This window comes from Leptosomus discolor, chromosome 24 (assembly GCF_034619465.1).
Source record: "Leptosomus discolor isolate bLepDis1 chromosome 24, bLepDis1.hap2, whole genome shotgun sequence".
Classification (NCBI taxonomy): domain Eukaryota; kingdom Metazoa; phylum Chordata; class Aves; order Leptosomiformes; family Leptosomidae; genus Leptosomus; species Leptosomus discolor.
The window spans coordinates 6,733,393-6,749,797 of record NC_141414.1 but is presented as its reverse complement, the minus strand read 5'-3'; the positions used below and the strand labels follow the sequence as shown (position 1 = coordinate 6,749,797).

Here is a 16,405-nt window from a genome sequence, read left to right as displayed (position 1 = left end):
AAAATCACTACGTCCCCCATCCAGACCTCTGCAAATCTGGCTGCTGACCACCTGCGAAAATTCTGCCGTGCTGATGAGTCACCAAGCAGTGCTTTGGTGCTACAGGGGAGGTAATACCGAACACCGCCTCATAGTAATAATTCGGTGGGGGGTGGGGGAGTATCACCAGCTTGGTAACAAGCCAGATGGTTTGGGGTTTCCTCTCACTGAGCTCCGGGCCATTGCTTCACGTTTGTACCAGGATCACTTCGCAAAGAAAGAGACCCTTAAATCCAAGCAGCGTCACAACAGGGAGCGCTCGCTCCGTAAGACCAGTATTTTGTGGCTTACCTTTCCCCTCTCACACCAACCAGTAAATCTGGATTTTTCAATTTCTTGTCTGAAGACGATAACCCACGTTATCAACACTTGAAAATAAACTGTATTTTCCGCTGAAAGCGTCTAATGTTTCTTGCACTGCAACTACTGAAACAATTTTAAAACTTCCAAGCAGAGTGAAGTTGCGGCCTTAAAGAACATCACTAACATCACACAGGGCCTAACCACCGAGACAGCATCAAAGATCTGAGGAGATGGACAAACTGCCATTCGATGCCACTGCCATGCATGTGACTGGATGGAGAACTGACCAGGCAACCCATCCGCTGGTGCCAGAAATCACTTTAAACCAGAGTTAACGATGAAAAAAAACCCGACTATCAATCATGTTCTGAAAGGTATTAACCCAAGATTTTAAGCTCTGAGATACTGATTTGTTTAATTCTGTAATAATACCCTCTAAACAACCTCCCCTCTGCACAATACAGCTGACCGGTCACATTCAACATATACTGGAACACACGTCCTCAGGCGAGGTGCGTAATGAAGAACTGAGATACAGAGCGAAGACAATACAACAAAATGACTGTGCAAATTACTACAAAGGGAAATAATGCCTTTTGAGCAGAACACTTATGTCATCACCAGTCCACGATTAAGAACTGACCCATTTAACAAGAGGTATCAAAGCTGGTTTAGCCGTAAGCAGCTAAACCAACACAGGTTTAGCCAAGAGTATTTTTTTTTTTTAAATTTTAAAACCAAGCAGTTCTTATTCCCTTCATTCCTAACACAGTTCTGCAGAGAAGTCTCTGCAGTAACAGCAGCTTTGATATCTTCTGGTACTTGGAGTAAAGTCCCAACAAGTTAACAGACAAACAAAAGATGCAGAAAACTCAGGATTAAACAAGACAATAAATTACTGCATTCAAATGCTCCTTACACGTGCCTTCAGCAAAGAACAAAACCCAAGTCTCTAAGTTCATTCTGAACCAACTCACGAGTTTCGCTTGGGAACCTGCACTGCTCCCACCAACATGGAGAGCCACCCAGGGTCTCCAAGGGGACAGGTATCCCACTGCAAGCTGGGGGCCAATGAAATGCGCATCTAGTCCCACTCTTCATTACCGTTGTGTATTCTCACATGTCCAATCCTTCTCATCCACGAGCAGGTGGAGCTCCTGACCCTTGAGGACTCTTAAGCAGCTTACCTCCTCTCTTCCACCGTACCTGGCCACTGAGCACGTGCTCCACTGAATTCCCTAAGGAAAGAGAGGCGCCAGCGTGGCTCCTCTGAGCAGGCAGCACAACTGTGCGGAGACTGGCTGGCTAGTCAGCTAGTTACCAACGCACCGTTAGCATAACCCATGGCTGACCGTGTACCTGTGAAAGCAGACTTAAAAATTCGCAGCCATTTTGGGGCCTACTACTAAAACCTTCTACATAAAAATCTGGGCGGTTCAACCCCGCTATAACAATTTACAAGATGGTGCCCGCAAAGAGCGAACCTTCTCCGGAAAGGGCACGTTCTAACAAACGGCAGCACTTTAATGTGCTCTGAATTTATATACCCATGCCCTGTGTCAATGCATTTCCACGTCTGGAGAATTTAAAAGGAAATTGTTACTACTGTGCCCTCATTCTGAGCTGCTGGCAGAGAAGCCAACAAAGGAGAACAGGGATCCTGGTCTGGTCCTTGCTAGTAGTAGCGGCGCAGAGATGAAGAAATATCCATGTCGGGTCTCTGTCACGTTGAACGCTGGGGCCTGAGTTCTTGCAGCAGTGTGTCAGAAGATTAATCTTTAAATGGAAACAATTAAAAGAAAATCACATCTTCTTTGCTGGTATCATCTTGCACGTTTAACACACTCGGCTGAGAGGTCACCAGGGTCTGAACGTGAACGTTACTGGGCTTGAACAGGTTCACTGAGGCAGACGAAAGTGCTTCTGGCTGAGCATCCGTAGGGCCGTACAATTCTACAGAAATAAAAAAAAAAAAACACAACCAGAAGACAGATTCACGACACTGCACAGAGAGCCTGGTGCACTTCCATGGACGTGCAAGTTGGTCAAGCCATACCTGGCTGGAATGCAGCGGTCTGGCTGCTTGGGAGGACTGGGCTTGCTGATCGTCTGCCCCTCAGGACACCCTCCTCTCGCCCAACAAGCCTGGGGGGAAGCAGCTGCTTCTGATCAACAGATGCTAAAGAAAATAGTTTGTAAATTAGTATTTGAGGCTAGCAGTACTTCACAAATGTCACTGTTTCATGCTGGGGCCCACTGTACTGACACCTTTGCATATCCAAGGAAGCTGCTATACTACGAAGAGCTGGTGCTTCTATTGCAAGTTACTTAAATTTTCTCTTCAGCTGTTTGGACCACGAATACTTTCCTTTCTCCCCTTCCTTGAGGGCTTCTAATTCAGTTACTAGCAGCCCCTGACAACCACAGATTTAAAACTTAAGTACTATAAAGCACAGCAGACAAAAAAAATCATCTTTGTCCCTAGCATTCAAATAGCCATGGCTATTTGTGCTACTTCTAACACGCAGTACTGATGAACTTTTGTCTCTGCTCTCCATCTGTCTCACAGCTGCTCGGCAGCAGACTCCATGGATTCTGGTGTTACGGCCTGTCAGCTTCTGAATTTCAACAATAAAAGCGATTCATGAAACGGTTACTCTGGATCCAAAGGGCTCCTCTCAGTACACATTCCTGACGTGTCACAAAAACCACATTCAATACACAGTATTTTGCCTCTGGTACAGAAAGTCTTGTTCCATTTCATTCTAAGATCTACATATGGGCACAACAAGCAGGCATCCCAGTAATGCTCAGGGGAGAACAGAGACCAATATATTTGTGTTTTAGATCTTTTGCATAAATTGCAGAAAAACACCATTAAGTACATTTCCACTGCAGAGATCATTATGCAAGAACTATTAAAAATAAACTCAGGGAGATGCGGTATTAGAACTTTATTTTCCCATTTACCAGCATTTGGTATTCAGGGTAAGAGGATATTAAGGCTTCATTTACGTGAAAAAAACATAAGCAAGTTTGCAGCCGTACTAACCTTTAGGCACGACAGACCTTTCTACAATGTGCAAGAGACTTTCCCCCTCCCTAGACAGGTTTGGCCCTGAGTCTGCTGTAGCAGTGCAGGCCCAAGCGACGGGCAAGCTGGCCAAGTCTGAATCCTACACGATGCTAAAAAGATAATTTTGTAACTTAAAATTATAGGTCACACTCCTAAGCTGGCAGTAAGGCTATTTTAAGCAGTAGAGAAAAAGTGGTTTTTACTGCGTCTGTCATTGGCAAAGTTCACTCCTTCAGTACCCAGCAGTTAGCAGCAGAAATTACACCGTGACAGGGTGACTGTGTTTTTACTTGCTTCTATTTGTGACGAAATTAGCCCCTTCCAGCTCTACAACACACACAGCACCTTAATTCTGCCCTGCAAAGCTGTAGTTAATGACTGACTGGCGCTAAGAAAGGCAACGCATTCAATGTCCTTACAACTCCGGACAGAGAGTGGGAAAAGGTTAAGCCAGTCTCGAAACATTTCACTCACACAGAACAAGCTTTATTTTTTTAATTTTATTTTTTCCCCCTTCAACACTACAGTTGGGCAAGAAGATTTTACATCCAGGTTTACAACCATCATTCTGTCCTGCTGGATTACAGAACTCCATTTTCAACATTATCATCCCTTTGGGCTATATTTCCAATTTAAATAGTATACACTTTCCTAACTGAAGGATTTCAAGAGCCTACTAACCGCAGTAAGCACATAACCATTTGTAGCAGATTAACGTCTGGGTTCCTCACGGGTAGCTAGAGGGTTAAACTGCAGGGTTCTGTCTCCCTGCGATGCTGGCAGAGATCAGAAATGCATTTAACTACACTTACCTGAACTGTCTGTCCTATGAGATGCTTTGTTCTTCCCACCTTTCTCTTTGCTTCCTTTCGTAAAAGCAGCCAGCTTAGTAGGAATCTGCTGCTGGACTGCAGCTGGCTTCTGTATCTGATTCGTTGCACTCAGGAGATGTATGGGCACTTCGTTCTTCAACGCAAGGACCGGACGATTCTCCAGGGTGGTGCTGTCCCTACGAACCAAGTCTGGCCGTTCCAGGTACTCCATCCCGGGGACGCTCACTCTCACAGAGGTTTTCAAGGCGGGTAGAGATGGTTCCACCCCTTCTCCATTGAAGCTAACAGAATGACCGAGCATCTGGTTCTGCGTGAGGAAAAAGGCATTCTAAGTCAGACGGGTATTTTCACCCCCTCGGATACAATCAGGAGAGACCACCCTCAGCTCTGAAAACATAAAGCACTTTCTAGTGAAAAATGCACCAGGTTAGAGGAAGCCCAAAGCGCGCTGGCAAACAGAAGGAAGAGCCAGAATGTAAGTGCTTGCACACCGAAAAGAACCTCAGCAGCTCCAGACTGCTTAATGTTGCCCCTAGCAAAGGAACACAAAAGTATACAGCACTAGGTGGTGACAGGATGGACAGTAAGCAGGACTTTAAGAAGACAGTTACAAATGAGGACACTAACAAAGGAGCCAATTTAATCAGACCCCAACCTTCACATTTGGAAACGTTAAGAAATGTTTTTAGAAACCAACTGTACAAAACTCTACCAACGTAGCACACCTTCTGCAATCACCTGCCTGCAATGGGGCAGGGCCTGTATTTAAAAAATCCTCAGTCAGCCACATTCAAAGAGCACTTATGCTCTGTTCCTATCTTTAAAAAAAAAATAATGTTCTCATTATCAAATGTCTGTGTGGAGTCTCACAGACACTGGGGAACTGCCTAGCTCTGCTCTCTCTGGCAGTAGCCATCACCAGCTACTTCAGATGATGGTTTAAGGAGCCCAGTGAAAAGCAAACATGGGTTAGTTCTGTAAAAAGGGCAGCCTTCACTCAGAGGCAAGCAGGTTAACAGAACCCAAACTCCAAAAACCCGAACCCCTCACCTGTCCCATTTCTGGGGAGAATGTGCCTGACACTGTGTTCTGCTTCTTCAGCTTCCTTAGCTGGTCTAGACGCTCCTTCTCCTTCTCGACTGCTCTCTGAGCTTCCCGCAGTCTCTCTAGGTCATGCTGATAGGCCTCTCGCTGCCTCTCGAGTTCTTCCCTCTCCTGATTCAACTTCTCTCTCAGCTGCCGAGTCTCCTCTTCACGCTCCTGCAGCCGAGCTTCTGTGCTTTCAAATTCCCTCTGCTGCCGACTCCTTTCCCGTTCCAGGCGTTGCTGCTCCAGCTTCAGCTGGCTCTGAAGTTTCTGTACGTTCATCAGTTCTTCTCTCTGTTTTTCAAAGTTCCGCTGTTTCTCCTGCTCTAGCAGCAGGTTGCCTCGCGTCGACTGCAGGCGGTATTGCTTCTCCCGGTCCACCATGGTGGCTCGCTGCATCTCGATGTAGCTGTCCTGCTGAGATATCACTGCCTGGAGGGGAAATAAGAAGTTCAGCGTAAGGCACACGGGTTCAAAACACATGCACAGCTGAAGAAAAGACAACAGCATCCTCCAGGTTAGAGGCTTCTGTCTGCGAGAGCAGATCTAACTCCCAGCTTGGTCAGCCCGGCGTGGCTGACGCGGTAAGATGGCCAAGCAGATAAGTTACGCTTATGTACGTCAAAATTAACATTTCTTGCACCTCGAATTATTACTCTGAATGCAATCAAAGTGTTGCTGATTACAAGGTTACAGTAAAAACAACTAGTACATACACACACGGGTATATCAAACAACAATTTTAAGTGGAAATGAGCACAGAGAGCAGATGGAGCTCAAAGTAGCAAAAGGATTGCATTCAAGTGAGCAGGAAAAAGGAAGCAATTACTTAAGACAACAGATCTAACAATCCCTTCAAAATGCCAGACAGTGTTTGTTTCCCTGAGTCTCAGGTCTTAAATTCTGTACTTCACTCTAGCTTTAGGGGATATTTTCAAGGTAGCTCCTCTCCACACCTGCATAAATTTTATTACATTTAATGCCCAACAAACCTCTTTGACAGTAAATCGTAGTTTACCTGAAGACTGAAGAGCAACTGTAACAGCGTTTGTATCCTTTGGACAAGCTGAAGAGGAGGGGAGGAAAAAAAGAGACATTAGACAGTGGAACAGAGCTCTGTTTTGATGCATTTAACTTTTTTTTTTTTTCCTTTTAAACAGTGAACATAATCAGCAGTATCTGTACAGAAACACACACAATGGAAGCATGGCTACAAGAGTACTCCAGCACAGTAGCAGCCAAGAGAGCAATACGCAGGCACAACGAATTTCAGTGTATTAGTCCTTGCACTGATGTAAATCAGTGCCCAGCAAACCTTCCTGGTTACTTCACCATCAGTTTTCTTCACACGAGCTATATAACACGATCACTTCCACCCATGCTCCAGCACTGAAGCACCACACAGGTATGGCACTCATGGGAGACCGAGAGGCAAGGTTTGTCAGTGAGCTGAGAACATGCAATCCCACCAAGGATGCAGGAAAAGTAGTTGGCCAGCTCTTGGAAACGCGTGTCTAGATACCCAGAACCCATCTTTGTTTCCTAACGGAACTTCTATCCTGGCATTCATAACAGAGTCATAAGGTACAGGCTGTTCATGTGCTTGTGGTTCCACAGACATTAAAAATACCGAGTTTTTCGGTGGTTTTTTTGTGTGTGTGTTTTGTTTTCGCATGCTGTTGTTGGATTATATGGCTATTTCCTAACAGCAGAGGTAACATACCTGAGACTCTATGGTGGGCTGCAAACCACTGCTGTCATCCAGCCTCGTTACATCACTCTGTAAAACAAAGGAACATTTGCACTAGAGAAACTTGTTGGGCATTGGTGGTGCCGCCAGAGCAAGCTGGAAGGGTTCCTCTCACGAGGGAACAGCGTTTACTGCTGGAGCAGAGATTGCTCCCATGCATGGAAGGACACGTATCAAAAAGAGATCAGAGGCCAGGCTGAAGCGGATGGATGGTGATTAAAGCTCGTGTTAATGGTATGGCACCAAATGAACAAATGTAAAACCAAATGATCTGGGTCCCGAGTGGTAAGCCATCAACTGCCCCACAAAACATCCTTAATAGAGTCCAGTAACCCGAGAGACAGAACTCTGTTGCAGTCTAGCTCCACCAGCTATTACAGCTTTTAACGTTGTGAGATTCGCTCTGCAGCGCTATTATGAAAGAGGAACACGAGGAAACGCGTTAAATCGTGCATAAGCCCAACATACGGTTTGAGATCCTTCTTCCGCATCGGACGGGAGGTCATGGAGCTGCACATCTGAACTCACTGCAGGGCCTCTCCAGTCCCACTGTCTGTGGTCACCACCACTGTTCTTCCTAACACTACCACCTGAAAGAAGAGTGGAGTACGAGTAGCTCACACCAGCACAGGGCCCGTGAAAACTCACTGCGTAATAGAACAAGCATTAAAAAACGGTGACTTTGAAGTCAGAACCAAGAGGCAACTCATTGACTTATCCGTGCTGATTCCAAGCGGACGAGCAGACAACGGCGACAAGCAGGACTGCTCAAAAAAAAGTATAAAAACTTGAGGAGAGCGAGTTAAGATAAATAGGGAGAGCAAGTTCAAATGACGTGATGCTATTTTAAGTGAAGCAACCACAATGTATACATGAAAATGATCGTCTGTGGCCACCAGAATTGCAAGCTTATAACATGGAATACTTGTTAGTAGAAAAATTCTGTTCAAAGCAGCATCACTGCAAGCATGGAAGGAGGTAGGGGGAGAGCAAAACCATACTGTATAAAGCACCTATGTCATGACAGACACATACAGCCTTTCAGAGACAACAGAAAATACTCTAGAGCTTAACAACCAGTGAAATAAAGAGCATTCTATTTTTCAATAAATGCATGAAGCAAAAAAGGAGATAAGTAGTATCTAGTATTTCCACTCATTTCGTTAATTAAGTGATAAATCCTCTGTGCCAAAAGGAGAGTTCATATTAGCTAAGGCGTCAGCAAACCTTTAGTGACTGGAGATACGAAAGAAGGTGGAAAAAGTTTTCATGACTCAAGTTTCCTAGGTTTTCAGGTCAAGCTTAAAAAAAAATTCTGTGTGGAATTGTGGTAATTAGAAAGTATGGGTTAAGGTAATGCCTTAGCATAACACTGAGAGCCCTACTCTGCTCTCTAGTGTTGGTATTGGAAGCAAGAGATAGAAAATGCTAATAGCACATGCTAGAGATTTGCCCTTATCCTTTTTTGGAGCCTGGTGAAGCTTTCTCACATCAGAGCATCACTTAATTAATTGTTCTTATCTCACTCTCTGCACAGAGAAACACAGTCAAGAGCTCAGGAGCTCAGAAGTATCCGAACGGTCCCTTTCTTACTTTTATTTGAAATTGAGGGACTGCTGTCATAGCCTCCAAAGGTCTCTGCTCTCCTGGGGAGTCCCGACCCAGAACCATCTTCAGGCTGACAGGATCCATTGCCTAAGTGAGTGAAGATAAGGTTCTGGAGGTTTTCAGCTAGGAAAGAGGAGAACATGTCATGTGAACAGCCATGTCTATGCCATGAGACAACTGCATCGAGCTAACAAGTTTAAAAAAAAATCAACCATCAAGTACATTACAAGATCAGGCAGTTTGAGAGATTTCCTGCAGTACAGATGAGTTTTCCTTTGTGACTAGCTCTTTACAACAGGCTCTTTGTGTTCCACATACAAAGATGACCTCTTCCTTGATTGCAAGTTAGATTATCAAGCCTTCAGTGTTTGGGTTGTCTTCTTTTTTTTTCCCCCCCAAAATAAAAATTATGTTTGTGCTTATTTTCTTTCTGAACATACTTCTTTAGATAGGCTATTTTAATACATAACCCACACATAATATTATATTTCAGGACTGGTGTTATTATTAGAGCACTGTCACCCATCTGAATAGAGTCATCCTAAGACTCCACTGGTTGATCCTTAAAAATAAAAAACCCCAAGCTGTGAGGAGGCCCCTCTACCTAAAGACACGGGTGCACTTTACCTCTCTTGCAGACTGGTTCTGAGAAGAAGGAAGCCTCACCAGTGTTACATAAAAGTATTATGTTATTACAGGATGGTTTTCAGGTCCTGTACTTAGATCCTACGTGCTTATCCCCACCCCTGCATCTGTGTGAGTGCATACACGCTCCCACACTGCATTTACCTTCTGTCACTGCCGACTTCAAAATCACCTCTCCTTGCAGATTTTCCGAGATATCTCCCCGAAGAAGTAGCCTAGATCGGGATCCTTGGGAATGGTCTTCAAACCCATTCATTTCAGACAATTCTAGATAAATCTGTTGCTTCTCAGTTAGACTTTGAATAATCAGGTCATCTTTCATGTTCAAACGCTCTAAAGGAAGAAACAAACTCAGTTCCACCCTCCTAATCACTGTCAGAGCACAACGTTCAATTTGGGAGCCTATTATTCATTTTACGGTCAGAGCATCAAATGCAGAGATATAATTAACAGTTAAGGGGAAACCTCACGGAGCATACAAAGCTTATTAGACTTAACTATTTCTGTATAACCTTGCACTACCTTGAAAGACTTACGAAGGAGAAATTTGATCACACTACGTGATCAAAGAATAAGACAGTCATAAATCACAAATGATGCTGAGGAGCAATTCGTGGAATATATAACTAAGCCATTACCTTGAAAATCTTTTAACTTCGCAGCTCTTGCTTCAGCCAGCCTCCTCTCTGTTTCAGGTTCATTAAATGTTCCTCCTTCTTCATCAGGACAGCTGTACGAAGGGAGAGACAGGTATATGTTTGATTTGCACATGAGATAACTTACAACCATCTCAGGATTCAACCTGAAGCTTTTGTCTAGGATGTGGTTTATCTTATGTGTCAATCTTCCTCCCTTATCCAAAGCCCTGTTGCATTTGACATCAGTGAACCAACTTTTTTTTTGTTTATTTTTAAGAAAAGCAGAATAAAGTCTTTTGCTGGTTTTTACTGCATCTTTATGAGTGGCACCTTCCCAACGAACACAAGCAGAATCGCACGCTTCAGCCTTACAGAGGAAGTTTAGGGGTAGTCAAATGTATTCTTACAGTGAATTTAGACCTGTGAGTCCTGTGAAGAGAAGACGGACGAGCAAGAAATCAAGCCCTCCAGCTTTCCCTCATAATTTACCTTTCTACAGCTCTGCGGATGTGTGCCATCCAGGAATTCCTCTCCTCTTTCGAGCTTGTGTGAATTTCATACATTTCTGGTCCTTTTAAGGAAGCGCTAATTAAGAACATTGCCTTTTCCTCATTAGCTACCTCTCTTACAATCAACTTTTGCAATGAAATAACTGGTGGTTTAGAGTCCTGTAAAACAAAATATAATTTATCGCACTACATTATATACGTTCTTTAGGGTTTGATCCTAGCTCCCCCTGTCTTCCTACTCATACAGGGCCACCATGAGCCATAACATCACAACACTATAAACTTTATTGCTACGGCCTCTTCACATGACACTTTGGACATTGTCATTTTTTACTCCTCAACCATAGACGAAAACATGGAATGAAGAACGTACATTTCAAAAACAAGAGGTGTCGGTACCCGATTGAATATAAAAGCATGTATCAGCTGAAACACCCGAGGATTCCCACCCAGTCCCAGAAGTCAAGAACAGGCCCAAAAATTTTGCTCAAGAAGAGGCAAAAACAAAATTTGAAAAAGAAAACAAAAACCTTAGTGACACATACGAAGCGAAAGAAGAGAATAAAAGGAAGCGTTAGAAGTTCTAAGTTGGCGAGTTAGCTACAAAAGAAATAAAAACATAACACAGAGGTGTTACAGCGTGCCATCAGGCCCTGTGAATAATAAAACAAGGTGACAGATAGCATATTGTATAACTGAGGATTAACTGGATTAGCTGTCAGTCTTTGCAATGAAAACAAATTTACAGGAGGATTATTAGTTATTAAAAACCTATCTATGCTTCACACAGCTTAAGTCCAATACGTGTATCCTAGAAAGATCCTCCCCAGAAGAAAACAGCTCTTTGTAACTGCCGAACCTTCACAGTACAATCTAGAGCGATGACAACAAAACTGAACTGTACGACAGACATCAGGAACTCGAGGTTTTGCCAACTTCTCTGAGCAGCTGTACTGCAATCCAAGCCACAAACAGAGGTCACTGGAAAAACAGAATCACTGAGCAGATCCATTTGCTCCTCTCTCTCGCTTGATTTATCTATGGAGAAGTGGTATCTCAACTTCAAATAAACTGTATACATACAAAGATCCAAAAAATTGATCCGTCTGTAACTGCAGAGCATGTTACTGGAGGGAAAAACCCCACCATGTAGCAGAGATCAGCTTTCGGGGACTGTCATCAGCAGCTGTAAGATACGTGCTCACAGAAAAGTTACTAGGGGACATATAATCCAAGGCATGACCTCGCAGTGGAACAGCTACACTGACTAAGAACACGTGTGCATGCTCTTATTTCTTGGGAACAATGCTTTAGCCTCAGTGTAAGCTGCTCACACTTATCTCAAAGCAACAGCAGCCGTATGGAAAACTGCCGCAAGAGTCGAGACGCCGCACGTTAACAGCACGTTTTCCCCCTCTGAACTCACTCTTCTGCTCGTAGCTCAGGTGTGTTTTGGGAAACAGGGCAGAATTAGTCTACCAGAGTCAACGTCATAAAACGAACTATTGTTCAAAGAGTCACCTAATGCTGTTCAAGAGGAAACAGCTTCCAGCCATCCTGATTTGTGAAAGTATCCCCATTCCGCGCATTAGAAGAAGGGTAATTTGAAAAGCAGTTGCTTTTACAGCTCTGAGGTCACCAAAATAGCTTTTGCCATTAGAATTCAGCTCTAACGTTAATGTCTTGAAAAAAAATACACCCAAGAAAACAATTACATAAAACAGTTTCTCTGCTCCTGGTTCTCTTACAGCCATAACTGAACTGGATCAGGACAAAACGTACGCAATTAACTGCTCTGAAGATACCTGTGGAAATGCCCTAGAAAAGCAAGCAAATCCACTGAGTGTTCTAGAGTGCTGCAGTAATTACACTTGCATTTAGTGCTTGTTACATTTACTTCAGGAAAGTTCTCTGCCCCAAATAAAACCGAGGCTACTACGACCACGGTTACCACGTCCCTAACCAAAATGGAAGATTCTTTCCCTTCACATTAGCCAACAGAAGCAGACCTCACTCGCAAGCTCCTTTTGAAGCACGATTCGAGCATGTTTGACATGTATGACTCGTACAAAACAGCAGCCTAACAAAGTTCAGTGAAAGGGAAAGTCACAGCACAAGAAAGGAGCGGCAGTGAAGCTCAGAACATTCGCAGGGCACCAGAAAACCACAGGAGATGTGGCAGCTTGAACTGGCTGGTGCAAGGGAACACTGGTTTGCACTAAAAGATAGCAGGAGGGATTCAACAAGTACCAGAACTGCTTCAGAAAGAGTGATTCTATAGTAGCTGGCTGGCTTGTCAACTTGATTTTCCTTCTGCAGCTGCCATAACAAGTATCTAACATCTCTAACTGTATCTCTTCTGTAGTGACTGTCACTTTCATAAATACCCCGAGTGAATGTATTAAATAAGGAGAACAATACCTACCACTGATGCAAATGTGTATTTTTGGTCCTTTTCTTGTAAGAGTAACAGTACATCAGTTAACAGCACTGCCAGAATATCTACAGTAACAACAAAGAAAAAAAAAAAAAGAAAACCAAGAAGATATTAAAGCAGAAAGACTGGTCCAGACTAGGAAAAAAAAAAAAAGAAATCACTTGAGTTAAATTTCCTGTGGGTCAGGGACCAGCATGTCAACATTTGCAATATTGGGTGTGCTGCTGCCTTCCACTTGGGTTGTCCACAGACACTTGTGGTCATGCACAACCAGCACAATACAAACAGAGATGATTTAAAGCTTGAGAACACCTACACAGGCATCCTACACATCGACTCAAACGCTCACGAGGGAACTGGTCTCCCTCAACAGCAGATTCTTCTGGAACTGCAGACATTCTCTGTGTCACCTACTCCTGGCTGTGCCACTGAAGCTTCTCCTTGAACACCTGAGCAATGAAGCTGTTCAAATACCCACTGATGGACACTGCTTTGATTTTCTGGCAAAACAGACATTACGCAGCGTGAAGGCGTCATGGGGTTGACACGACACCGTTTTTCGAAGTGTGAACCAGAGCTCGCACAAGATACTGCCTTTCCACAGGAGACGAAGCCAGTATGACTCAAAGCTTTGTCATCCGTCTAAAGACCTCCCTCTTGAATTGGAAAGCAGCTCAGACAGATAATAAGCAAACAGCATAAGGAACTTAGCGTGCACCATTATGCTTATTGGACAAGCCAAGAATAGAACAAGTGCTATTTCCTCCAATATCCTATTAAACAAGCAGGTTATTGTCATCTAATTTTATACTCAATCGATTGATACTAAAAAAATAAAAAAACCCCCTCGTCTCCTAGTTGTACCTTTCCCACTCCTGGTCCTTTACCTTTGAGTCGCCCTGACGCAGCTTTCCAGTACAGCATCCCGTCCAGCAGAAGCCGCCTCTGTCCCATGTCATCCTTCCGGAAGAAAAGCCCATTCTTGCATTTCCCAGATGATTTTAGCTCCATTTTATGCATAATCTCTTTCAGGCGCTGCCCCTTCTCACACTCATTTACCATGGCATCTACATGAGTGATTGTGTCCTTAATTAAACCAAGGGCCTGGGTCAGCTCTTCATAATCTCTAGTTCCAGCTAAGAAGAAAAGAGGAGCGGTCAGTCACATTTTCAACCCTGGGATGCAAGACAGGAGCCACCTAAACACGTTTTAACATGAAGGCTCCATACTGAACAGTATTTCCTACAACCTTAAGTTTAAAAATAAAATAAAATAAAATATCCCAAAGCTCTAAATCTCTAACGAACCGACAGGCTTAACTACTGCGGTTTTGCGCTTGCAGACTTGAAACCAAACGCTGCTCTTGACCCTCTGATGAGGTGAAACTGATCTGGATCTGCATCTAGAATGGCATCTTCAGACAACAAAGAAGTGAGAAAGCAGGTATAAAGCAGTACCAGTCTGCTTGTCTGAGGAAAGAACACGCAAAACATGGGAGAAAAAAGGATCAGCAGACAACTGTGAGGCTTCTAGGAAAAAGATGAAACCCCTACCTTCTGTATTCTGAATAATACGTTCCACCAAGACTGGGTATTTGGTGATGCGCTGCGTAACTAGAAGGATACACTCCTGAACACCAAGTCTCCTCACAATGGAACAGTTGCCGATTTTCTAGAAAACACGACAGGCTCGTCACACCCGTTGTATACATTGCTCTTCTAACTCCCTCACCTCCCCGTTCGCCCGTTGTCTGTCTCAAAACATTTTGGTACAATTAGGCATTGCACCACAAAATTACCTGCACTCTGTTACTAAAGCAAAACTCCTGAGAACATTAAAAAAATTGCTTTTATTACCGGAAAATATTTTAGGTATTTTCAACTACTGTTAACTAAATCTGGAGCCAAGCAGAGAAAGTTCCAAATCCGAACTGTTTAACTGCCTATTTGCTAACTGACTGCTTTTTATAATAGGATCAGTCCCTAAATACATAGAAAAGTACTACACCCAACTACCTAACAAGCAAATTAGGTCAATAATGAATCAACTAAGTGTTTATTTTACCACTGTGTGTTCACCAGTAGGCTGATCTGCAGAAACACATTTCTGTTTAGAAAGGGAAGACTGTAAAGCACCAGAATCCCACTCGTGAGTCTGACTGCAGGTACAGCACAATCCTGAGAGCACAAGGTCTAGTACCAAGACCTTTCTTTACAAAGACTGAGGCTATAGATTTTAAAACTCTGGTCACTCAGTTCCTTGAAAGTAAAAGGTTCTCACTTTTAACGACACCTAGTCAAGAAGAGCTGTAAGGACAGAGCATTGTTGGGAAGTTCACACAGTATCACTGACTGGTGACTGGAAAATGAGAATACTGAGGCCTGTGCAAGGCCATCTGAGATTCAGGTTACAGGCTTCCCCTTCGGCCATCTCTCTTCAGCCCTCCCTGTTAATTGCACATCACAGGGTACAGCAGATAAACAAACCAGCCCGGAGCCAGTCTTCTGGTTTTGGAAAGATGATGTAGTGGGCAAAACCTGACTAAGAGCACCAGCTTTTTCTACAGTAGGTCACGAACAGCAGTTCTCATTCATCTAATTTATTACCAAGCCAATTGACAAAGATGGCCAACAGCAGGGCAGCCAGCGATAGAGGCATCAACAGAACAAATACTCTGTCCCCCAGTCCTATGCGCTCTCAAGAGCCTGCCTCAAATTTAACACTTGCTAGTTGTGGCTCTGTGCCCAAACAGCTCAAAAGATCTAAACCAGAAGCAGCTAACGACCCATCAAATAACAAGAATATGCCTCTAACCTTGCTCATTCAAATTTAAGAGCTCTTCAAGCACAAAATAAAAGCTAAAGGGGTCAAGAATAGCTTGCACAGTCAGAATGGGAGACTTCTGGTTGTGGTTTACCTTTATTAAGTTTTGGAACTTCTTATTGCTTTGGAGCAGGTCCTTATAGTGACTAACAGCTTCATTGTGTCCACAACAGAACACACCGTATTTTTCTTTCATTCTTTCTCCATTTTCACCTGAAAACTAATTGGAAATATAAAAATGAAAGACATGAATCAAAGAGTAACCCTACCTCCACTGCAAGACCCAGGTTTAACGTGGTTTTATGGTAACTGATTTCTGAGACATTTCTTTTATATTTCTTCTGTACCAGCAATGAGAGATTTATGCAGTGTGACATCCGAGAGCTTGGAATACCACAAGGTAACCAAATGTTAAATGATGGTTGTCATCATGAGAATTTTTAAAAGGATTTCTGGGCCTCGGCACTCAAAAAGCCTGAGGCCTGTAAAAGGTGAAGGGCAAAGAATTGTCACGATACACAAAAGAAATTGCTGCACCCACTCCAGACCAGCATGGGTGCTTAAGGTGCAATGAGTTTAAAGGATCTTTACTGCATTTCTAAAAGGTCAGAATCAAGAAGTTTGGCGCTAAATGCAGGAGAGCCGTGTTTAGGATGGG

The 16,405-nt window shown here is 43.5% G+C and overlaps 1 protein-coding gene across 1 annotated transcript in view; it reads right to left on the bottom strand.

Annotated features, from left to right (window-relative positions):
• Positions 1-688: 688 nt before the first annotated feature.
• Positions 689-16,405, bottom strand: part of ARHGEF18 (Rho/Rac guanine nucleotide exchange factor 18) — a 46,106-nt gene continuing 30,389 nt past the window's right edge. Inside the window, exons 17-31 of the mRNA XM_086477390.1 lie at positions 15,842-15,967; positions 14,478-14,595; positions 13,812-14,060; positions 12,913-12,989; positions 10,468-10,646; positions 9,979-10,070; positions 9,485-9,673; positions 8,681-8,818; positions 7,556-7,677; positions 7,061-7,117; positions 6,356-6,403; positions 5,302-5,769; positions 4,231-4,558; positions 2,399-2,521; positions 689-2,295 (exon numbers count right to left, since the gene is read on the bottom strand). Of these exons, the coding sequence (XP_086333516.1) occupies positions 2,135-2,295; positions 2,399-2,521; positions 4,231-4,558; positions 5,302-5,769; positions 6,356-6,403; positions 7,061-7,117; positions 7,556-7,677; positions 8,681-8,818; positions 9,485-9,673; positions 9,979-10,070; positions 10,468-10,646; positions 12,913-12,989; positions 13,812-14,060; positions 14,478-14,595; positions 15,842-15,967 (2,475 nt within the window). The 3' untranslated portion in view covers positions 689-2,134. The remainder of the gene's footprint in view (positions 2,296-2,398; positions 2,522-4,230; positions 4,559-5,301; positions 5,770-6,355; positions 6,404-7,060; positions 7,118-7,555; positions 7,678-8,680; positions 8,819-9,484; positions 9,674-9,978; positions 10,071-10,467; positions 10,647-12,912; positions 12,990-13,811; positions 14,061-14,477; positions 14,596-15,841; positions 15,968-16,405) is intronic.